Here is a 26,056-nt window from a genome sequence, read left to right as displayed (position 1 = left end):
AAGAATGTGTCAAATTCTAGGAAGAAGACTTTCACAATTTTAATTTAGATTGCTTGAACATATAAATCAATTTGTTAAGTACTGTAATCTTTACAATATTGAGCATTCCAATTTATGAATATAGTTATCACTCCATTTACTTAGTTCTTTATTTTCCACAATATTTCAAATGTTTTATGGTGTTTTAAAACAGATTTTACACTCATATTTTTAGGATTGTATTTCCTTGGTATTTGATATATTCGATGCTATTACTTATACAGTCATGTGCTGCATAATGACATTTCAGCTAACGTGGAGTATGGTGGTTCCATAATATTGTAATGGGGCTGAAAAATTCCAATTGCCTAGTGAGTCTTAGCCTTGTAAAGTTGGAGTGTAGTGCATTACTGTTCTGTACTGGTATTACTCTATCGATAATAAAGCTGTGGGCTAGAAATGCCTGGGGGCACTTCTGACAGAAGTCTCCTCTTTCAAAATCAGTGCTGCAACTGAATGGACCCTGGTGACTCTTACTTTGTAAAACACATTTCAGCAATAACCGTTAGGAACCTTTGACTCACAAACAGGTCCTGAAGCATACAAAGCACACAGGAAGGTCTTGCTTTGCCACAGAGAGAAAGAGATATACAGAGTCACAGAGACACAAGGAAGGGAGGGGGACAGAGATGGAAGACAGGGGGCAAGAGAGGAGGAGAGAGTGAAAGAGAAAGACGGACAGACAGATGGGCATGGGCTGGGATTCTTCTGCTTTTATTGGGGTCCATGGTGGGAACTTAGGGTTTCATGGGCTCACTCTTCTTAGGTAAATTTAAAGTGTGGAAAGAGAACAACAACAACAACAACAAAAAAAAAAAAAAAAAAAAAAAAAAAAAAAACACGTATCCAAATGGTCAGCTATCCAAATCAACCAGGATCTCTGAAACAAAGGAGCCTCAGTAGGATGGCCACTGGGCTCTTTATCTAGGAGGATTAGCTGTCAAGGTGATTATTTCAGATAGCCAGCCTTGAAGTGAATGCCTCAGAAATAAAAACAGAACTGGAGCACTTTCTCAACTGTCAAGGCTTCCACTGAACTTAATTAGACACATGTTTGTGGTCAACTCATGTAAACAAACCTACTACGCTGCCAGTCTAATAAAAGCACAGCACATCGTCGTCGGCAGCCGTCCCTCTCGAGAGACGATGGTGTAGCTTCTTAAGAGTCTATCTGCACCGCCGAGAATGGCTGTGCAGTCCGACTCGGGAGTGACATGGTATCTGTCTCCTCCCGTGTTGAATCGACATCTTGCGATGACGCTGAAGCTACAGAGCCTGGGCAGGGTAATATGGAGGGTCTGCTGTTGCCCATGCAGCAGACCCCCCCTCTCTTCGCAGCTGAAGGATGCAAGGGAAAGACGGAGTCGATACAGCTTGGCTTCAGGTGCGCCGCAGGAGTTGCCGGTGTTGACTACAACGTCAAACCGCCTTAGGGACTCCGGCTCCGGATTTTCTGTCGGGGTTTACTCCCTTAGCCTTTCCCCTGAAGAGGTATGCCGCAAGGCAGCGGAGGTTTTTTGGAATCAGAGTTTTCCTTCTCTGAAGCACAGCACATACAATGATGGTAACAGAATGAATTAGGTTTGGGTCAGTACTCTCCATGATGTTCACACAAAGACAAAATTGCCTAATTACACATTTCTCAGAGTGTATCGCAGTAGGAGTTGAGAATAAGGCCCACGGCAGTTTAGATTTCTAAATTATTATATACAACAGAGAGAACTGGATATTATTGTGGTAAAATTGTTAGCTTCCTTATTTGATCTTTTACCTGTATTCATAGAGACAAAACAAATCTTCATAAGAAAATGAAACTAGGGAAATGCAAATTAAAATGACAGTGAAATACAGCTTCACTCCTGTTATAATGGCTATTACCAACAAGATAAGCAATAAGTATTGGAGAAGTTGTGGAGAAAAGGGAACCCTCATTCATTGCTGGTGGAAATGCAGATCTGGTATAGTCACTATGGACAACAGTATGGTGGTTCCTCATAAAATTAAGATTAAAGTTACCATATGGACCAACAAGCCCTCTTCTAGGCATCTACCCAAAAACCTCAAAAATATTTATTCAAAAGCTATATGCATCCTTATGTTTATTGAGGCAGTATTTATTATTACCAAGACATGGAAACAGCCAAAGTGCCCTTCAATAGAAGAATGGATAAAGAAGGTGCACTATGGAATGTTGTTCAACCATAAGAAAAGATGAAATATTGCCATTTGCGACAACATGGATGAATGCTGAGAACATTATGCTAAGTGAAGTAAGTAAGGCAGAAAAAGCTAAGAACCATATGATTTCACTCAATGTGGGAATAAAACTGAAACTCATAGACACAGACAACATGATGGTTACCAGAAGGGGGATCACAGAGGCAGTAAAGAGTAAAGGGGGCTAAATATATGGTGACTGAAGATGATATGACTTAGAGTGGTGGGCACACAATGCAATATACAGATCATGTATCATAGAAATGTACATTTGAAGCCTACATGATCTTACTAACCAATGTAACATCAATAAACATAATAAAAAATTAAAGATCATTAATTCACCTATGTAGTTCTTTCAATAAAACCTATAATATGAAAAAAAATGAAACTATGCTATTTCTATTGGCTGATTGCTAATTCTATTAAATGTATGCAAAATGTAGAATTGTGATGTTTAATATGTGATTCTGATTCTTCAGATGTGAGTAATTATTTCAGGTGAATTTGAGACTCATTTTTCCATTTTCTTGTTCTATGGCTCAGTATTTATGTACTTCACTTCTAGGAGAGAAAAGTAGGGATAGAGATCTAAACAAAATGAATGATAAAATGAACACCATTTTTAAAATATCAAAGGACACATGTTTAAAATTCTATACATTGTTTACATATGACTATAAAAAATGTGTTGGCTACATCATTCTTTATAGGGAATGCATATTATAAACAGTTTCATTAAGCAGAAGGGTCATATGGACCTGGATCTTGATCAAACTTCAAAACCCTTTTCTGTTCCAGAACATCCATTAAGCTATCCTTCAGAAACTGACATACATTCAATATAAGTTAAATGTATGTATACTGGACTTTTGTATTTAAAATTTATTGAAACTAATGATTATTGGTTACCTACTTGAAAAACAATAACACTACAACAAAGATATGGTTTCAAGAATGACTGAGCTTTTTTGAAGTTTATCACAAAGTTACAATATATGTAAATTCTATAATTTGTGAATTCTTGGTCATATTGCTTGGGTTTGTGTTTTGTTTTATCTTTTACTATCTATCTGTCTGACTTTCTTAATCTGTAAAATGGGTTTTATAGTAATTATTATCTCAGAGTTTTGTTGTAAGCATTAACAAAATATTTCATGATACATATTAAATATATAAATGTTGGTATTAGTATTAATAATTGACAAATACTGAACAATAACATTTGAATATATACCTCATGCCAAAAAAGCAATTTAAAATTGTTCAATACATTTTCTGTCCAGGGTAGTATTTAAAAAAGGATTCCTTAAATAAAATGCTATGTGAGGGTAAAGGACATAAACTTTAATATACACATATTCAGACATATTATGAATGACGCAATGGCAAAAAAAATACTCAAAATATGTTTTGTATTTTATTAAGTACTCAGAGTTATGGTCTATGTTTTGTCAAATTATTCATTATATTTATAGGTTTTTAAAATAAACTTGAAAATCCTAACTTTCATTTAAAAGATTTAGATTTAAAATTCACCCTTGATATAAATTTAGATATACTATTATTATATTTCACTTAAAGGTGTGAAATTATAGTTTCAACTTTATTTTTTTCAATAACAAATGTTGTGTAAATAAAGTTTTACATATATTTTTTAAAATACATTATAAAATTATATAAAATGAAAGAATTTCACATCTTGCCTTTGATCCAGAAGAAATCCAATGGAGGTCAAGGTCAGGATAATGAAGCAGACTCTCAGAAGAAGAGTGACCTGTGATAGTGCCTACCAAAAAAACACATAGACCAACAGATGTTTGAGGAAAGTTATCCAAACGTGCATTAGAATTAAAGCTGACATGAAACACAGTCCCAAATTATATTTTATATTACATTATTTGTCACTGATATTTTTCAAAGAGGTTGACATTTGCAAGGAGAGGACATTTTGATTTTCCTAATGTCATTTACTTATCTTGTTGGACACTTGGAGGACGAATTTGACAATTTCACAATAATATTTTACATAGTGTTTTTATTCTTAAAATTCTTATTTTAAGTTTGACTTTTATAATTCTTTGAAGTACCTGTGCCCCAATGGATGGAGAAATCACTTAGATTTTTGTGACTAAACACCACATTCCAATAGCTTTTTTTAATCTGACCAATTCTTTGTGGTTTCAAACACAAAGCTGTCTTTAATATAGAAGATATTTAAAGGAGAACATTTTTGAGTGCATAAACATATATGATAGAGTTTTCACATACACATTCATATTTGATGAAATCTATATGTTTATATGCAGTGTCAAAGGCACTATCTTTTGAATTATAGTAACATCAATTTTGTCATAATTATAAATTAATTGTGCACTTTGTTTACATGTCAAAAATAATAAGTGTTTCATTGAGTCTATTCCCATTTCATACCATCTGCTGCTGGTATATATTTCAGGAAAATATTGCTGGCCTAAAGTGCTAAAATGAAATTATTCTTTAATTTAATCCTTGAATGTATTATACATCTTTATGATAAAAAATTGATGAAGGCCATAACCACAAAAAACTTTGCTAAGCAAAGGATTATTTTTCCTCCTTTAAAATGATCTTTAGAATTCCAGGTAGTTGGGTAGCCCTTACTTTCCATAGGTTTCCCAGTGCAGGAATCACTGTCCGGATGTCTATGCTTGAAGAACTCTACTTGTCTGCAACTTTCTTTAAAATGATGGGGAAAAAATACTCAGGAAGTGACATTTACTATATAGAAACTCTAGAATTACATGTTTGACAACGTGCTGCTTAAACAATCAATGCACTTTGTTCACAGATACAAAGAAGAAAACCTTTTTCTTCTTTAATGGGGATATGACCTTCTCACCATTCTATGGAAAAACTCTGGTGATCAATGTAATTACTTTTCATATTTCCCTACCTGATAAATTTCACAACAGAAACTGTCAGCCTCATAAATGATGGCTTAAAAGAATCATATGTGTCTATATAAAATTATTTTTATTAAACTTTGTGTATTGTCAAAGATGATTTGTTAATATTTTCCATGATTTTATTGTAAGGCTGTAGAAAAAAAAAAGGTGTGGATTTTGCTGTTAGAGCAAGGTGGTTTATTTTTAGAAGTTTCTCTAAAAGGTGTCTGAGAAACAGTACTAGAGTCATTATTTTGATTCAAAATGCTCAGCTTCCCAAACATCTTTAAAATGAGGTCAGAATGATCTAATACTTAAACCTTTGTAACCTCTGATGAGGAGGGAGCAGATTGGATTTGCTGGGACACCTGCTGGGCTGCCTCATCACCCCTATGACTCGGGGCTCCACCTTCCAGATGTCTTGAGCTGTTGGGTTAGTTATGCTGAAACCTAATGTTTGAAGATGCTTCCCAGTATTACAACAGACTCAGGAACAGAACCTTAAATGATATCATAATGCAATTTGTAATTCTATGTGGCTCTCAAGAATCTATCTTGAAATAAGATCTTGCTCTATAAAAATTTTGTCAATATTGACTATACTCTCTTTTTCTAAATTTCCAAAACTCCCTAGGTGGTTACTAAAAACATACAAAAAATATATATAATTTGAATGAACATTTTTTAGAATTCAAACAAGAAGGAAACAAAATAAATATTTCAAAGGTGAAAATACACTAGCTAAAATATATAATGAATATATAGTTCAAAAGCAATGACTTGATATGGAATTCATGCATTTGTGTAATGGGGGGACACACACCATGCCCCTCCCCAGAAATGGAGGAGGGCTTTGAGCCGCACATGTGTGACTGGAGACTTTGCCCCTTTGTTATACAAGGCAGCCAGAAGAGAGGCAAAGGCAAACATGGCTGCCACTGGACAGTGACTGGAGACCAGCTATGCCACCTACGTTCATGACACTTTTGGGTGGGAACAGAGGTTCCTAGTGCAACCTTGAACTGAACTTCCAGAAGGTGACAGGGTGATTTTCTTTGAATGCCTTAGAGAAAATGGGCTTTGAGGTAGAAACTTGCTGTTATTTCCAAAAAACTCAGTGATAAGAGTCAACACTGTGAACCGATTTTAGTTGTAATGAGGCTATTTTTGATGTCATACTCTGACATTTTCTTTCCCCTTACTTTGGTTTCCCAGATATTTTAGGCAGAAGTGTGCCATTAAATAAAAAATTCCTTTTTTTCCCACTGAACTCTGTCTTTGGAGATTTGCCTGGTAGGAGTCAAGTGGTAGGACCCCTCTCCCTGCTACTGTTTGGGTTTGATAACATTTGTTCAAAATTTTTAAAGAAATAAAAGCAAAAAAAAAAAAAAAATACATATAAAAAGCTTTAAACAAATACTTAGAGAATGCTTATGTTACAGTTATATGTTAAGCTATGATTATACTATATTAAAAATGAATGTGTACCCAACCTGACAGAGAAGCAAGAACCAATTTATTCTCCCATTTAAAAAATTAAAAATTAAAAAAAAAACATAACATAACAATATATCTTTAAAAATTGTTTTCAAGACATTGGACAGAAGGTAACAAAGGTCACTGATTCCCAGAAAATGAGATATAAGTGACATGACCCCTGTTATCACCCTATCTAAGGTAACTGAGAGAGCTGCTAGGCTGCAACTCAAAGGGTGCCAGTAGAAACATAAGCCATATTCCCTTCTGTTATTTCCCAAAATTAAAAAAAAAAGAAAAAGGAGACATTAAAAGACAATATCGGAGAAACAAACTTCCTTTTCATGAGTATTACTTTTAATAAGGAAATATGACTCCTAGGAACTGTGGATTTAAATTTGGAGTTTCCAAAAGTGAAATAAAATAATCTAATTTTTACATATGTTTGATAAATGAAAATGAGATCATAATTTAAATTATAAGCATTTTAGGGTTGATCATGTTTGTTTTATGATAAATTTTTAGAAATTTTTATTCATTGATTCTACAGAGAGAGAAAGGAAGGAAATGAGGAGAGAGGGAGGGAGGGGAAGAAAGAGAGGAAACATCGATTGGTTGTTCCACTTACTTATGTATTCATCGGTTGATTCTTGTGTGTGCATTAACCATGGATCAAACCATAATGTTGGCGTATCAGGACGACCCTCTAACCAACTGAATTCTGACCAAGTAGGCCTGTATAATTTTTAAAGGAGCTGCCTCATACTGTCCATATTTGGAGATAGTACTAATAGTATACAGACATTTAATTCCACAATTAATTGATGTATATGGCATTTTTAACATTTACTTTCCTATTTTATAATTTTTCAATATAGTGGAAAACCTTATAGTTTTCTTTAGAACTCACAATGGTCACTTTTCTGTGTTCCTGGAGTCCGTGCTTATTAGTAAGGTGACTTGTGCTAATATTCTTTCTTTACTACACATTTATTACATTTATTTTGTGGTTTTAAGTTATAATTGTTGCTCATTTTTGGCTCACATTTCATTTTTTTCACATTACTTCAGTTACCACCTAAAATCTTTAGGAAATTAAATTAAATCCCAGTGGGCTACACTGGAAGAGAACGGTATACAGAGGATATGGACTCGTGAGGCTTCACATAGGACCTAAACTAGATTGAATTTGTGCAAGTGACACTCTCGGTTATGAGTGTACAGCTAAATATATTGATTTTTTTCCAGGTCAACAGAAAACATTAGTAACAAAATTTCAGTGCCCATAATGTTTCACAGAGCATAACATCCAGGGGAATTTAAAGCTATAAAACTCTGTTTCCAAATTTATATTGCATATTCTCAGATTCCTCATTAACTTGAAATATACCATCAAATAATCTGTGGTAAAATATACCTGCAGTAACTTTGTTACACATTCTATTATAAGACTGTTAAATACTCAAACTGTTTTGAGGGTGCCTGTTATTTAAAAGGATAGCATTGCCTTTACAATTTTACTTTGGAAATATGTTTTCATTTCAAATGTGTATTCATGATATCACCCCATGAAGTGGACCCTGGCAGCTAAGGAATTGATTTCCCAAGCATTACTAAACCAAGATCAACATAAAAGTCTGTCGTTCATATCACTAAATGAAACATTATACATTTAAATGTATGCATTGCATGTTTCAGAAAGAAAGGAATGTGCCTTTTATACCTTTGTGGTGGCCATCAAATTGCTTTTTTGACTCCCAATGTTATTTATACAAAACTTGCACACATAAAACAAGTGAGTATTCATCTACTCTGGTATATGCATAAACAGAAAGGGCTGTGGGACCACAGCATGTACCCAATTACAAGTCAGCCACAACTTTTCTATGTGATTATTGGCTAGAGTAAATCTGGAAAAAAATATTGCTGTTGGATTTTAATGTCCTCATATGCTTTCAAACATCCCTGAGACTAGAAAGGCACTATAGAGTTGTGCAAATAAACAAATCTTTTTTTCCTAGTCGCACAGCACGTTTTTAGCAAAGAAAAACATGTGGGAGAAACAAGCAAATGCACCTTTTCAAAACATATTTGTGTCAGGAATGAAGCTTTCTCCAACTCCAATTTCAGTTTGAAAAGGATTTCAACACTTGATATTTCTCTTTGTCAATATATCGGCATGAGTTTCTCATATAGTTTTGACTACAGATGAAACATCCTGTGAAAACCACGCTATAAGTTACATATTTTAATATACACAACGTCAGGCTACATTTTTATCCAAGAAGCACTCAGCCTTGCTTACACAGTCAAATCTCTTAGTGAACTTAGGGTTTTTATTGCAAAATCAAAGTGTGTAAATTTCTATCTTTGTTTCTACAAAATAGTATAATTTATTTTGGAATTTTTTTTAGTACACCTAAAATAAATCAAGTTGTACTCAACCTTGATCAGTATCCTGAGCACTAGATGTGGGGATAGGCAAAAGTAGGTTACTAATAATAATAAATAATACAATAATTAAAATGATAAATAATAATATAAGAATAAACTGTTTTACATACTCTAAACTACTTTTGCCTACTTTTGTATTTAGATGCAGATGATCTTGCTTTTCTTCTGGTTTCATTCAACTGTCTACACTCCATAATGCACATATATTTTAGTCATAACTTAGGTGAACAAATTAAGATAACAAAGTAATCAGTGATGGATTGATTATGTAATACTTAAAGAGATGATTATGAGGACTTAGGTTAAGCAATTAATAGTTCTAAATAGTAGGGTGTTTGATAGCTACATGTGCACTACTAAGAGTGATGTAGTTTATGCTGCTTTTCAGAAAACTTTGCTCTTGAGATAAAATCTTGGGTTCAAATTTTGTCTCTTCTGAAGCTAAGGGCAAATGAACAGGCTACAATGTAGAATTGGTTTCATTACTTGTAGCACATGTATGAAAAAGCCAATAGTAAGCCAGTATATTTCCTAGCATTATATTCTCAAGACATTCTGATATCCTGCAGGACAGTTAATATGTAGGTATTTTATAAAAGTTTAAAGATTATTTTTTGAAAACAAGTCTATACTTATGATTTGAGAATGATTTATGTAGATCTAACATTTATATTTGCCTACTCAAATTTATTTTCTTCTCAATTTTTCTTCCAAAGCAACCTATCTCTCCTCTCAGGCAAGGAGGATCATAAGGAGCCGGTCCTGTCTCCCATTCGCAGGCTGAATGGTCTGTGATTCACTCTTGACCACATTGCTTGGTTCACTGATACTCAGATAAACCAGGCCTTAACATAAGACTCCAAGTTAAAACTTTCATTTCCGGAGTTCTTTGTGAAGCAGTACTTAAAGCTAGAGCTACTGATAGCGACCCTGCTACCACAAAGGCTGAAAATCCGTAGGAGAATCTGCATTTTGAGAAAAGCATAACTGGAAGAAAGAAAGAGAAGATTCCTAGTGGCATTATTTCACTCACTGGATGCAGCACTGCCTGAAGAAGAAAAATTCCAGACTCATTAGTTCTGAGTTAATAAATTCACTCTGGGTTAAATTTCTGTCACAGACAACCAAAAAGTCCTGCCTAACACACTTAGTAACCTTCTTAAGTACACTTATTTCTTAGATAATTTCACATGGTTGATAACTTAAAATTATTAAAAATAAACATACAGAACTATTTTTCTGTATATATCAGTTATAAATTTCTACTATTTAATGTTCCTTTATGGATAGACTGATATCTGTCCATAGCAGAGACTTATTCTTTGAAAAAGATCATTTATCTTGCCTGGATTCACTGCTCACTAATCACATTTAGATTTTGAGCTCATTGTCTTTTAGCACTGAATAATGAAAACATTTTTTGCCTCTGCCTTTTAATACACTAATTCTCTCTTCCTTTGCCTTTAAAATGCTATTTAAATAATTGATCTCCTCACGTCTATCGTACTTTTGTGTTCTAGAACTTTAATTTGATTATTTCTAAATATGTCTCATCATTTTTATTGTCTCGTCTCTTGATTTTTCATAATTTTTAATTCCTTCAATTTTTATGTCTTAATTGATCTCATTTCCAAAATCTGTTGTATTTTAATGTTTAATTATGCTGTTTTCTTGTTTCTGTAAATGCTTTGTAATGTTGGCTTTTTTCTAGAGTGTTTCTGTGCTTTTTATCTCTGAGTTCATTATCATTAAGTCTATGGGAATATGGTGAGGCTTGGGTTTAATGAATGGCTGAAGCAGGATTTGAACGTGGGTCTTTTAAACACATGAGACCTAATCTGAGACCACTTTAAACTGTGTTCTTAGCTTTAGGCTTATAAATCAACGGCTAGTGTAAATCCTTGACTCATACATGAGTGAGGGCTGGTTTGCAGTTAAAAATTTTCAGGAAAGAGTTTTTAAAAAATTCTGCCTTCTCAAAGCCAAGTCTACTATAGGGAAGTCTCTTTTCCATTATTTCTTTTCATCCTCACCCAATCCCATCAATGAGGTTTTGATGTTGTTGTTTCAGTTGTTTTATTTGAAGTTCTTTATCTGAATTCTCACCAGTGTATGTTCTTGGCTTTGTCTGGCCACTTAAGGTCAAACCAACAGAGATTGTCCAATGCCCTGGGACAGCTGTCAGGATTAGCATAGTTTCCTCATTGGATTTACATTTTCTCTATATTTAGCCTCTAAGAGGTACCTAATTTTTTTTTTGCCAGGTCATCTATTCAATGCATTGAAAGAGGCTTTTTAAAGCCTATTTTACCCACAATTCTAGTTCCTCTGGACACCTTAAAAAAAATTCATTTATCTAAACCACCATTTTATAGCACTGGGTTGGCGAAAAATGTTGTTTCTTTGTTTTTCTGTATGATGGCTCTCGTAGCACTTAGTTGCTTTTAACTTCACTTGAAACAATTATGTTAGATTGTATTGTGACAGCTGTCATATCAGCATACATTAAAAAAAACTTATTAAAATGGGTGAATTTTTGTGTAGTCATTTAAATATTGAAGATTAAAGAAAATATGCAACATTTTCAGAATATTATACTCTATTATTTCAAGAAAGGTAAAAATGCAACTGAAACGCAAAAAAACAAAAACAAATGTGCAGTGTAGGGAGAAGGTGCTGTGATAGATAGAACGTGTCAAAAGCTGTTTGCGAAGTTTTTTGCTGGAGATTTCTCCCTGGACAATGCTTCACAGTTGGATAGAACAATTGAAGTTGATGGTGATCAAATCAAAACATTAATTGAGGACAATCAAGCTTCTACCACGTGGGAGTTAGCCGACATACTCAAAGTATCCAAATCAATAAAGTTATTGGTGAAAATGAAAAATGTGTCTTTTATTTTATGGAAAAGAACATGGAGTTTTCGCCACTCAATCAATAGAACCCTCTTCATTTTTTTTTAAAGCATAACTAATTATTTAAAAAGAGCTACTAGGTAAACCATCAAAATTCCTGATATAGTGAGTTATTTTATGAGGTACTTACTATCTTGGTAACAAAGTCAAAAACATTGATTTTATATTCTTCCATGATTTTATATTCAATTTTACCTACTTCCAAATGAGCTACCTAATTGTAATTTATGTACCTCTGTGAACTATTGTAAATTGCTTTTGGAAGAAAATAATATAGATCTAGAAAACAAAACATGTATTTAAAATATATAAGGTATTATATTTTTACAATGTGCTATGCATTTTTACATACATTATGTTATTTTTGTTATCTCAAAAAATGTAGTCAGTGAGAGTAGTCTTATGTGGCTAAATAAGTAAATAAATGCCTCCCCAGGTGGTAATGCCTGAATTAGAATCCAGAGTCTAAACCCTGGTCCAGTACTCTGGTTATTTTGAATATTCTGAATGTTTAAACAAAACAAATGAAGTCTACCCTACATTGAAAACTTTCTAAAGTCAACGTTATCAGGGGATTTTCTAATTGAACACATGCTGAAATTAATATAAAGTCTTTTCCCAAACATTTAATTTTAACTTCTACTTTTTTTGTATTTGTTTAGGAATTTATTTGTACAAATTATTTGCTATTTTATCATTGAGATCAATAGTATAGTATTTGACATTCTATCCTGAAATGCTTTGGATATCATTAATTTATATTCAATAATCCAGAAGAATTAATTCATTTGTTTTAACGTGAGATATTTTATTAAGCAAAATGACCAGTGTTTCCACTATTTAAACTGGACATCACTTACAGCTTTATCTGCAAAGGTGTCTTCATAAAATACTAGCATCAGTGCAAACTGGACAACTGCATACATCCTTAGAAGGTAAGACGCTGACGATGAGTAGGGAACTTCCTTCCCCGTAACCTAGGGCGACAAGAAAGAAGCCTTTTGCTTATATTGCTCCCTGGCTTAGTCCTCTCCCTGAAATTCACACTAACTAAAGAGAAGATAAGCAAAAAGAAATGAAAGATGTTGCTATACTTTTTCCCAAAATAATTCTAACATTCATTTTTTGAACAGAAAAAATGTAAAAGCTAGCAGACCGGTTTTTCATTTCTAAAGCATTATGATTCTGAATTTAGTCTGCCATATGTAGAGCAAAGTAAGAATTGATTCAGCAGAATGTACTGATGATAAACATAACAGCAATGAATATAAAAGTATAAAATATGAAAATGTAAATAAAAAATATGTCCATGATTATACAGGGTAGGATAAAAGTAGGCTTACAGTGTATATGGAAATATATACAATAATTAATAAATAAAATACAAGAATAAATCCTGTGTTTCACATACTCACAACTCTAAAAGTACTTTTGCCCCACCTTACACATCAAAGTATAGCAAAAGAGAAAATGGAAGGTGACTTTGGGGAGTGGAGACACGTATGCCTCAAAGGGAAATATGCTGTATTAGAAACAATTTTCTCAAGCTACAGATTTTCCTAGAAACACTACAGTTCTATTTTTAATTCAATTTTAAGCAACACTATGACTTTAAAATATTCATTTTAGGTTACTATTTGAAAAAATAGACCATAGTTAACTAGACATCTTGGAGTTGAAATAAGCAAAATATTTTCACCTATATCGAGTTAGTTCTTGTTATATAACTGACTTTGGATATACTGAAAGTATCTGGGAGATTTCAACATAAAAGCTTTCATAACTGGATGAAAAAACCTCCATATTAGGTTAGAATATTTTGTAAAATAAAAATAAACCTATATGAAATATTATTTTATGTCCTTGAAATATTGGCTAAATTTTATATTCATAGTTATCTTTAAAATCAATGGTAGTTTACTATTTCTGTTGTTTCTATATTGCCATTAATGACAGTTATTTTAATAAGAAATAACAATATGAATCCTGAATGATTAGAAATAAATTCCTTTTCCATGTCTGTAAGAGGAATTCCAGAATATGAATATTTCATTTGATTTCCAGTGTTTTAAATTTTTAGACCTTGCTCAGGTTCTTTGCCCATTTTTAAATTAGACTGTCAGTCTTCTTGGTGTTGAGTCATATAAGTTTTTCAAATATTTTGGATATCAAACATATTTTTTCAGATTTGCATTAAGTCAGTGATATATACAGGCTAATATGTCTTATTTTTTGTTTAGAAATGGGATTTTTGTATTTAATGTTACTACTCTACCAAAAAATAAGTAAAGGCATGGTCTAATTCAATAACAACATCAACATCTTGGTGAGACTTTAGACCCTCCATTCTGGAGACCTCAGTTTTTCAGGAAGAAAATAAAGGCTAGACTGAATGATCTGTAAGGTTACCCCCATCTCTAGTGTTTTAGGATTCTGTGGCTGAGCCACATGAGTTTCTGCACCACACAAATTCTCCTGGCTGTGGGTTTGGGTAGATCTCAAAACCAGCCTCTACTGCCATGTCCCCTAGACCATGATCTCTGGTGAGAGGTAGTGTGCGCCTGGGCAAAGGCAACCCTCTTATTTGCCCCCAGGTGGTGTTTACTCATTAATTTATGTCCCACAAGACTGTGTCTGCCTAAGGGAACATCTTTTATTCAGATTTGCATTAAGTCAGTGATATATACTGTACAGGCTGGCTTTAGACCTGACAATATGAAACTAATCTTCACCATCATCAAACTCATGAACTCTTACTTACCTCTGGGATTTCTTCATTTAGTCCAAGTCTTGGTTTACCAGGACCCCATCCTGGTCCTTTAAATATGACAGAAAACTTATTGAAGAATCCAGGTGTGGCCCAAAATGTAGTCCATATATAAACTAAATGGTGGAACTGTAAGAATAAAAATATAATTCATTTAAAATAAAAACAAAACTCTTAACAAAATGATTAAATATAATAAATCATGTATTTCATTTTATTGTTTAATGCAATTTACATATTTTCTTTATAGGTCATGTATAATTTGATTGTTTATTAACATATAACTGCATTACAAATTATAATTCATTCTATGCATTTATATACTTTTAAATTTAAATATGTCCTTGTCAATATTTCTGGAGCTCCACAAAACTATAATTTAGAAATTAAAAATAAGTTAATTGTTTAGAAACTCAGCAAAGTAGAAAACTGAGTTAAGAAGTTTGTTTCTAATGGAATTAACTAGGAGTCTGTGTACTTAATATTCATATCTAATAACATAGTTTTTTGTTTTTTTTTTTAATTTACTTTCAATCCTCACCCAAGGATATGTTTAGTGATTTTATATGGGAGAGAAAGGAAGGAGGGAAAGAAGGAGAGAAGGAGGAAGGAAGAAGGAAAAGGAGAGGAAGAGGGAGAGGGAAACATTGATTTGTTACCTCCTATATGTGCCCTAATTGGGGGTTGAACTGGTAGCCTTTTGGTATATGGGGTAATACTCTAACCAAAAGAGCCACCTGGCCAGGGTTAATGACATCTTTTCTAAAATCTTGCAAAATGGCTTATTAGGTTGATCATGGAAACATACAAATATTACATATGTCACATATTTGAAAAATAATCCTTTATTTATTATATTGAGTTATAGACAAATGTTATATTAAGGAAAAATGTTGAAAGTTATTTCTGGTATTAGACTTCTGATTATTAAATAGACTATATTATGCAATAAGAAAACAAATAAGTTTTCTAACTGAGTAAAAGTTTGCCTTAAGGCCTATAGCAGGGATTCACATTCTTTAACACACATTTGACAGGTACTGAAGTTAAAAGTATATTCATACATGATAAGTACCCAATAAATATAGCTATTGAGATAATTAGCTATAAATGTCACACTAGTCATCATAATGCAGCATAGGATTAAAAATAATCCTAGAGGTTGAACATCAGATATGGACTCTAGAGATGAGTTCTGTTGTAAGTGTAGTAATACACACATGTAGAAAGAAGTTTTCGTTCCATCAAAATTTGTGGTCTTGATGGAATTTTAACTGTCTCTTAAAGAATTCAAACTGCTAGAATTATAAAAATGGTTTTAAAAATTGCTTAAAATATTACACTTAGGAATCTAAAGCAATTAAGGAATGTTAGGAATTAGTGCGCCAAATTTGATGAAAAAGGAAATGTTAGATGGAAACTTACCCTGGAGTTTTGTAATAATAATAATAATAATAATAATAATAATAATAATAATATTTAGCAAATCAATGTTATAGAACTTATAACACATTAATATACCTATCTGTAGCGTTATTTTGAAAACTGACTGCAATTTTATTGCTATCATACTAGACACAAGCTATGAGAAATATGTGGTGATGTTTTAAAATCAGGAGTACTTTCTCCCTTATTTGCTACCCAATGCTCTGAAACTCTTGGACCTCAAAGGAGAGCAAAGCAAATTGTTTATGCCAAATACTAAGGAAAAAAATCCCTGAGTTGCTTTTTTATGTTTTTGAGGGAAAGGTAAGAGATTTAGCTGAATATAAAGGAATGTAAGTGAAAATAAGTATGTCTTTTTGTAGGTTCTGGAACTCCAAATTATCACAACCTGCTGATTTGACATTTCTGACAATTTGAGTATTATTAATAGAAGTCTAAACCTTAGACACCACTGTGACACTTACTACAGTAAAAATAATGTTTATGTAAGATATCCCACATAGCAATATTTTTGTCAGTATATTTCCTAGGGCAAGCGAAACAAAGGAAAACATAAACAAATGGGACTATATCAAACTAAAAAGCTTCTACATGGCTAAAGAAACCATCATCAAAATGAAAAAGGAACTGACTAATGGGAGAACATATCTGCCAATGATACATCAAACAAGGATTTAATCTCAAAAATTTATAAAGAACTCATATGACTCAACACCAGGAAGACAAACAATCCAATTAAAAATGGTCAAAGGATCTAACTAGACACTTCTCTAAGGAGGACATACAGAGGGTCCACAGGCATATGAAGGGATGCTCAACATCACCAGCCATCAGAGAGACGCAAATTAAAACCACAGTGAGATACCACCTCACACCTGTCAGAATGGCCATCATCAACAAGTCAACAAACAAGAAGTGCTGACGAGGATGTGGAGAAACGGGAACCCTGGTGCACTGTTGGTGGGAATGCAGACTGGTGCAGCCACTGTGGGAAACCGTATGGAATTTCTTTAAAAAAATTTAAAATGGAACTGCCTTTGTCCTAGCAATTCTGCTGCTGGGAATATACCCTAAGAATCCCAAATCTCCAATTCAAAAGAACCTATGCACCCCTCTGTTCTTAGTGGTGCTATTTTTAATAACCAAGTGCTGGAAACAGCCTAAGTGCCCATTGGTAAATGAATGAATAAAAACCTGTGGTACATTTATATAATGGAATACTACACAGCAGGAAGAAAGAAGGAACGCCTGCCTTCTGTGACAGCATGGTGGAATTGGAGAATACTATGCTGAGTGAAATAAGCCAGTCAGTAAAAGACAACTACCATATGATCTCACCTATAACAGGAATCTAATGAACAAAATAAACTAATGAACAAAACAGACTGACAGTGATCAGAGAGGAGGGGGAGCAGATAATGGTGGAAATAAGGGGAAGGGACTGGACAAAGAACATGTATGAATGACCCACCGACATGGATAACAGTGTGGAGATTGACTGTGGGAGTGGGGGGTAGGATGGGCGGAGGAGGGCAAATCAGGTAAAATTGGAAAAATTGTAATAGAATAACAATAAAAAAAGTGATTTAAAAAAATTAAAAAATATTTATGTGATGGGTAGATGCCTGGAGATTTGAACCTGACACAAATTCATAAGCAGCTCATAAATACTTGTGATTGTCTGAATACTGTATCTCTCCAATTCCTAAACATCTCTTTCTGCAACTCATGTACAGTTATCAGTCTCTTATTCTGTTTCAACATGACCTGCTTTTCCTCAGCGAGAGTGTATACTTCCAGAGCCTTTCTGTTTAGCAGTTCAGCCATGAACCAGCAGCAAGACATCACATGGGAGCTTGTCAGAAACATAGTCTTGGACAAACCTCAGAACTACTGAACAGAACCTGCAATATAATAAGATGCTCCCATGATTCACATGCACATGAAGTTTAAAAGGGCCTGTCATACAGGACAGAGAGCAAGTTGTCTATTTCCTTTTTAATCTCCATATGACAGAGACAGGACTACATCAATTGAAGAAGCAGCTCTCAATGTATTATTTTTAAATTGTTTTTAATTCTGTAAAGTTTATAATTAAGAAAGAACTGAATTATTTCTTTAATGTTCTAGTGTTCTCCTGAGAGATATGTTCTTGATAATGCCTAAGGAAAAAAGAGAGAGAGAGAAGGGGAATTGGCGAGGAGAGAGAGACCAAGAGACACAGTAAATTGCTCTGTAGTTGAGAAAAAGAGAGAAATCATCAATTTTTTCTTTTGAAGTGTGAAATAAAAATGCCTTTCATTTGAAAAAGGAAGGCAATTTGCCATAGTCTTTTCTTTAAAGAGGCAGGAGAGTACAAAGTTTAAATTGAGCTAAGTAAGTTTTGGGCTTGTCCTGGAACCCATCTTGGCTAAGTTTACAGTTGACAAGCTGTGCGTAGTTGGGTGAATCATTTAAACCCCAGGAACCTCAGTTCCATGCATAAAAAAAAGAAAAGAAAAAGAAGGGGGTGCAGCTAAAAAGAACCACACCTCAAAAGGTCTTAGAAATGGTTATGTTAAATATTTGTGCTGAGCTGTTAGCAATGCCCTACACATAGTAAAATACATAATTTGTTTTATTTTAACTTTCTTAAAAATTTGAAGAAGTCGGTTTGAAAAGCAGACCCGACAGAAACCTGTAATTTTCTCCCTTCCCGAAAGCTGTAAAACCAGTCTCTGGGACAGAGCTGTCATTAACTGAGCCTTCCGTGTTTCAAGCATTCTTATCTCTTTCTCATTTATTAGTCCCTAACCCCAGGAGTGTTTGAGGTGGTCTGCCGCTGACAGATCGGAGCTTCACAGACATTCCTAATTTCTCTAGTGCCAACCATGGAGACCAGGGAACAACCAATACCACATGTCTCACAGAAAACTGGGCCAGCGCAACAAGCCTTCGCAGGTGAAACAGTATGCAGACCTAACCAACCCATAATAGCTCCTGACACGTAGGCCAGAGAAGAGTGGGGTGAAGGCCTCCCACTGAATTTCTAACCAGTCATGTAGACTTGAAGCAAATATTTTTCTTACTGCGGGATCAGCCTCAATTATTCACGTTACTGCCACTCTTCCTGGATGCATGAATATATTTCAGGTCTAGGCTGAGAAAGATTGTTTGCTAAAGAGCCATTTTAAATTCTAGGCAGTATAAATATTAAAACATTTTTATGCATTGTTTTCTAATGTATATTGCCCAAATTGATTCAAGTCTTTGTGTAAGCACCACAGTTATTTTCAAATTCTTTAACCGTTAAAATTCTTTTTTTCAGGATATTGTAATGCACTACTACCTTTTAACACTGTATTTTCTTTTAAATATGAGTTTATGATAGAATACGGTCAATTCATAAACAATAAAACTAAGTACATTACCTGCACCTTGAATGGATCAAATGTATTGATGGGATGTGTCAAACCATATACAACCTTTTTATTTTCTGCCTCAAATGTTCCTGGAAGATAAACACTCAGGATATAATTTTTTGACTTTCTAATTAGGAGCTAATTAATTTTTTTTATAATTCTTGTACTTTTTACTTACCAAAAATTCTATCCCATATAATAAGTGTGCCAGCATAATTTTTGTCTATACAATAACGGTTTCTGCCTGTAAGAAAAATATTTAAAACACTTTTTAAAGCCTAAAGTTATGCCTTTTATAACAACTACTTTGTATTTTACTTTTTCATTTTTTTATTTAATCTTTATTGTATTTTTTTCTATTACCATTTAGTCCCCTTATATCCCCTCCTCCAGAAATAACCACACTGTTGTTCACGTCCATGTTCTTTTTCCTTTTTGCTCAATCTCTCTTGTATTTTAGAACCCATTTACAAAACTAAGACTTATGTAACAGAATGACTTTTCCCAGCAATGCTTTTTCTATGACAATACTAGCCATTATTTTCTAGTAAAGTTAGTTCTCATTTTATTTTTCAATGAATTTTACTAAAAAGAGCCAAGATTTCCTTAAAACTATTAAGAACTATCCCAGATTTAAAAGATGTGTCAATAATTTTTCAGTTTTTAAAAATCTTGAATAATTCTCAATAATTCTGTTTTTAGGACTATCAAAACTAATGACTGAAAATTAAATGGCCAGAAGAAATGGCACTAATAAATAAGATAGATAATATATGTAGTTTGTATTTGTTTGTTTTAAATTTTTAAGTGCATTCTGTCCCTGCATCTTTTCCAGGAAGAAAATTTTCTAGTTAGAGTGAGACATTACTATTTCTTCAAATCATAAAATACATACATGAAATTCAAATTAGCCTCAATTTTTTAATTTTTTCATAACTTGTATGATATTTTTTTCTTTTCCAAAGTAATCAAATTATAATTTAAGTAGCTGGGCATAATTTCTTTAATAATGAAAAAAGCCAAATGTATTCAATGATTGCAAATAAGGATAAAGAATATCAAATCATCAAACCGCTACTCCAACAAACTCACTGTCTTCATATGTCCTCATTTCTTTACGCGGCTTCCCTACATCCAAATGGACCTTTAAAAGTGCAGATACCAGGGAAAATCTCCCCCCAGTGCAAAAGTAGAGTGGAGCTAGTTACGTAGATGCACTCTCTATGGCCACACACGGTGTGAACAGTGGCTCTCAGGTGGATGGGGGAACACTTTGCCCCTCAGGGGATACGTGGCAATGTCTGAAGATATTGTTGGTAGTCACAGTGCAAGGGAATATTACTGGCATCTAGTATATAGAGTCCAACATGCTATAATACACAGTACTGCCCCCTTGTCCTCAAATAACTGTCTCTTTAAAATTAATATTAAATATTAATAGTGCTGAGGTCGATGTAAAGCAACAGGTGTGAGAAGGTGCTCTGAAGTCAAACAGAGGAAACTCACAACAATTTCTTCTTCAAAGTGGACTTGCTTTTCTCCACTCCTTGTGTTTTCTTTTATATGGAGGGAACCCCAAGAGCATAACACCCTTGGCCTCTCCACGCCCTCACTAATGACTCCCTCGTGGTAGGGGAATGACTGTTGAATTTGGAAGAGGAAACTGAACATGTGCAGCCCGACCCCGTCCTCTCCTCCTCCCGGGGCGAGCTTGGGCTTCTGCTCTGCTCACTGCCATGGGAAAGACACCTGCACCCTGAGGGGAGGAAAACCTGCAGTGCTGTCTGATTTCTGGAAAGTTATAAAAACAGAACAACAGTATTCATTCTTTTATGACCAGCTTCCTTCTCTCATCAGTATGTCTGTGAGATTTATTCATGCCATTGCGCGCCATAATAGTTTGGGTGTTGTCATTGGGATGTAGTTCTCCATTCCATGAAAAATCTACAGTTTATCTATTTTACTGCTTATAAGCATGTAAATTAGGTCTCTTTTTTTCCTGTCACAAGTAATGCTGATATGAATGTTCTTGTCCAGGTCTTTTGATGCAAGTGTGAAAATTTCGATTATTTCTTAAGCCATTATCTTTAAACTTCAGGCACTAGCCACATGGGGTTTTCTCTTTGTCAGGCAAATGCAGTGCACAAAGGCTTTGTTCACAAAATGTAAGCAGGCCAATGTTGTTTATTAGGCTTTCCTAACATCCCAACTGTTTTCAAGATCAGGCCTCTCTGACTCTAGAGAGGAATGACTTCAGCATGGGTTAAGGAATGGCCTTCAGGATATAAAGGGAATATTCACTCAGCTCTTTAACTTTTTTCGTTTCTTTTTTTTTTTTTTTACTACAAATGAAGAAATTTAGGGAAAAAGAAAAATCCAAAAGCCAGGTATAAAAAAGTTGTTGGTTCTGGGTTGTTCTTTTCTTTTCTTTTTTCTCTCTTTCTTTTTTTGGTCTCCATTCTTTGCTTTGGAGATGAGGCTTATCCAGATTCAAAGGAAAAAGTGCTGCATATTTGTACAATACATGCTGACTCTGTTGGGTAACTGCAATGAAATGATGCAAAAAAAAATCTTTTAAATAAATGAAAAAGGAAAGAGAAGATATCAAATTCCCTTACCATGATGAACTCTATGATGGCTAGGAGTATTAAGAATCAGTTCCAAAGGACCAAGATTATCAATGATCTGTTTGAAAGAAAAGGAATATTTATACACACAGTTATTATTAAATGTACATATCATACATAAGTACTCACATTAAAACCCCACATGGATTAAGATATATTGCAAGTTTCAGGGCCGGCATCAGAATCAGAAAAAGATTTTCTATCACCTGTTGCTCACATAAAGACAAAAATAAAATTCTGATAATTTTAAATGATACTATTGCCAAGGCATACTTCTCTCATTTTATTTTTCACTTCTCAACTATGTCTTTGATGATTTATGTTAGCAGCTTATGAATAGGGAAGAGAAAATTATATTCATTTTCTGCATTTGGTTTCACCCAATAGTCAGCCATGTAGCAACAACTTACTATCATAGCTGTTATCTATCCCATTAGGGTCATTCCACTAATTCAAATAGAACCCTAACTGGTCTCTTACCTATAGATACATCATCTACCAGTATATCCTGGACACACATCAAAGTCAAATATATAAAGGAGCTCCCTTTTTCTTGTAATTAATGACCCTTTAAAATCTGGTATATGACACTGTAGTGTTCTCTTGCAACATTTCTCAGTACAAATCCACTGTTCCAGAGTCTGCAAATTCTAAGGAGTAGGGGAGCCAGGTAGGTGTCATAAACAAGAATAACAGGCCATGTGTAAGGGAGTTGGTATGTTATATAATTAATATCGGGCAACGTGGGAACCCTTTTAATCTCAGTTGCATTGTTCTTTCTTCCATCGACCATAGCAGATAACAGAATATTTTACTTTTCTTTAATAGCTACAGAAGAAGCTTTTTTGACTGCTTTTTTGAACAAACTAAACATAAGAGACATTTTATAGGCAATGCAAGAAATTGATCATAAGCAGAGTATTACATGATAAAAGTACTGTTTTGTTGGGAGCTATCATGCATTGTCACTGTGTAGAAAATTCAGCTGTTTCATAGTGGTGTGTAACTGAAGTATACATGACATGAGGTCTAGGTTTTGCTACAAAATGTTTGGCAATAAACATAAAATTTTTAAAAATATCTGATGCAAATTAATCAAAACCAACTGATTTTTAATGGAAGTGATGGAGATACATAAATTCCATTATTAATTATAATTTTTCTGGATAATTTGAAGGTTTTTAAGATTAAATTTTAAGTAAAAAATATTGTTACTCTAATAACATACAGTAGTGCTCAGTTCAGAATATTAATGGATCTTAAACAAATTTCAGGATTACAACTCTTGATATAGCATAGCTTAATCATTGTTTGACAATTTCTGACATCAAAACACCCAATTTACAAGTGTTTTGCAAATGTGAAGAACTGCAGTAGTCATACCATCCTCAGCTTGTGGGGACCTTGGATTCTATTGAAGTAGAAGGTTATGGCAGTGTGGCCACTTAACAGGGCTGCATCCCGCCATGGGGCAGGTGCCACCATCTCCTTATTAGACACACTGTTAACCCACCTAAGGGATTTTCAGTTTCCATTATGGAACAGACAGAAACATTAGCATGCAAAGGACATGTAATAGTATGTGCTGTATGTTAACTTGGGCCTTTCTTTCTTTGTTCTAAAGTGGAGTTCTATCACCATTTTTTTAAGTCATTGCCATGAGAAAAATATTATGAGATGCAAACAACAGACTTTTTGATTAATTCATAGAGCAGAACACATAGACAAAGAACTATCTGTATTTTTTAATTTCAGGAGTTCAAAATACTGTGTCTACTGTGTCTAGATAGGCCTTATATCAGATGGCATCCCTATGAAATAAGGTACTATGTCACAGATACAGTATTAATGAGCAGGAATTGGAAGGTAAGTAGGGAGAAATAACCCTGTATTTTATTAGACTACATTGCTTTGTACTTGGTGGAAAAATATTTGTTGACAAGAAGAATGGTAATGGATAGAGAACAAGAAAGTGGAGTTTTGCATTAGTCAGAACATGGAAATCTGATACTTTGGTTGGGCTTTGTCTCTGACAGAGAATTAGACTGGAAAGAAGAAAACCATTTTATCCTTGTTTGTCTCTTGGTGCCTACCATATGTTACAAAAACAGACAACAAAAGGGGATGGAGGAGACTACATGTCCAGCTTCTGTGACCCAGATGTATTTTTGATGCTTGGTCCTGGCTCGTGTGGGCAGCCAGATTTCAAGCCACACAAATGGTGAGTACATTCAGATGATTGGAGCCTTGGCTGAGTGCATTATTTTTTTTTAATTTCAAGCTCTTTTCCTCAAAGAAAATCTTTTGCTCCTGCAAGCTAAAGCATGGTGATATCAATATTGAAAGTTCCTTTTTAAAAAATGTTAAAAGCCAAGTACAACACAGGCAACCACAGTTATATTTCCTGGTAGTGACTCTGAGTGCCTTGGAGCTGGGAAAGACCACCTCTGTGTAGGGGATGATTCATCATTCAGACAGCCCAGTCAGAAGTTCTTTTGTTGAAAACCCTTCCAATTCAAAGTCAAAGAGAAGTCATTAATAATTAATGAGGGTGAGCATAACAACTCAATTATTGCCCACTTTTGCACATTCAGTCATTTAGCAACTCAACCACAGCTAGCTTTGAGTCGCTTCAGGAAAATACTGTGGAAGTAATATTTTCATTTTTAGAAATTATTTTTTTTTTAGATTTAAGTGAAATAATTTAAATTATGAAATTTTAGAACATTACAGAGGACTTAAAAATAATATAGTCTAATACTATGTTATTTAAAAATGAAGCTCAGAAAAATTAAATTACTAGTGCAAGTTTAAATAGCTTGGGAGGAAGCCTTAGGCTCTTTTCTGTTTTAACATAGGAATCTTTCTCTTTTTCTATCATCTTGTTTTTAAGACATATAGCAATTTTTCTATCAAATAAAAGCAATTTAATCTTTTAGAACTGTAATGGAAAAATGATAACTAAGTGCTTTTTTGACTACATTTCCATTAAAATAAATCCAAGGATTTATAGAGTGCAGGGATTTCATCTTTTATAATGATGTTCGTGGTATTTTAGGCACTTTTGGTGCTTTCTAGGGTTTCAATGCAATGTGTTCTGTAGTTTTCTCTCAGGATTTTATAACCTCAGGACCATGGATGTCTAGAATGGCCATGGATGGGCTACATAAAGTCAAGAACCCCCTGAAGTGTCATGCCAAATTTTACAAATATGTCTATGGGTTTGTTTGTTTGTTTTCTGGGAGGGAAATTGCCCTCTTCATCATACACTCTAAGGGATACATAAGCCCTCAATTTCCATATTATTAAAATTTAAGTGCTGATTACTTACTCAGATTTCAAAAACAGTAACATTTTTTTCTGACTTTTTTTTGGAAATCATTGTTTTCCAAAAGATTGCTTCTTAGGCTGCTTTTACTTGTATAATGATAATTCTAAATAAAAAATAAAAATAATTTTATAATACTAAGCTCCATGCATTCTATTGATTAAATTGTATCTAGCAGGAAAGCTCTGAATCATTTACTGAGTGGCTTCCAACTCCTCATTTCTCCCTCCGCCATTTATGGTGGGGGTGGAAAGAAGAGCTAAATTTAAAAGCAAGAGAACAGGGGCCATGAGACTTTGCCATCTTCTCATCAAGTCATTTTCCATCATCAAACATAAAATCATTCAAACAAAATTCTCCTCATAATGAACTAAACTCCAGACCATCTGGCATTCAAAGCTGTTCACTCTTCCCCAGGACTGATTTTCAATGTTCTCTTTCTTCTGCCTCTAAGAACTT

At 33.9% G+C, this 26,056-nt stretch overlaps 1 protein-coding gene across 2 annotated transcripts in view; it reads right to left on the bottom strand.

Annotated features, from left to right (window-relative positions):
• AGMO (alkylglycerol monooxygenase) overlaps nt 1–26,056 on the bottom strand; it is a 299,845-nt gene that overhangs the window by 137,763 nt on the left and 136,026 nt on the right. For both annotated transcript variants that reach the window (XM_090287822.1, XM_090287821.1), the window contains exons 6-11: nt 22,261–22,327; nt 19,821–19,886; nt 19,652–19,731; nt 14,790–14,924; nt 12,889–13,005; nt 3,963–4,045 (exon numbers count right to left, since the gene is read on the bottom strand). In XM_090287822.1, coding sequence (XP_090143948.1) covers nt 3,963–4,045; nt 12,889–13,005; nt 14,790–14,924; nt 19,652–19,731; nt 19,821–19,886; nt 22,261–22,327 — 548 coding nt within the window. The remainder of the gene's footprint in view (nt 1–3,962; nt 4,046–12,888; nt 13,006–14,789; nt 14,925–19,651; nt 19,732–19,820; nt 19,887–22,260; nt 22,328–26,056) is intronic.

This window comes from Furipterus horrens, unplaced genomic scaffold (assembly GCF_987537825.1).
Source record: "Furipterus horrens unplaced genomic scaffold, mFurHor1.1.pri manual_scaffold_9, whole genome shotgun sequence".
In the NCBI taxonomy this organism is placed as follows: domain Eukaryota; kingdom Metazoa; phylum Chordata; class Mammalia; order Chiroptera; family Furipteridae; genus Furipterus; species Furipterus horrens.
This window is presented reverse-complemented; position numbering and strand designations above follow the sequence as displayed.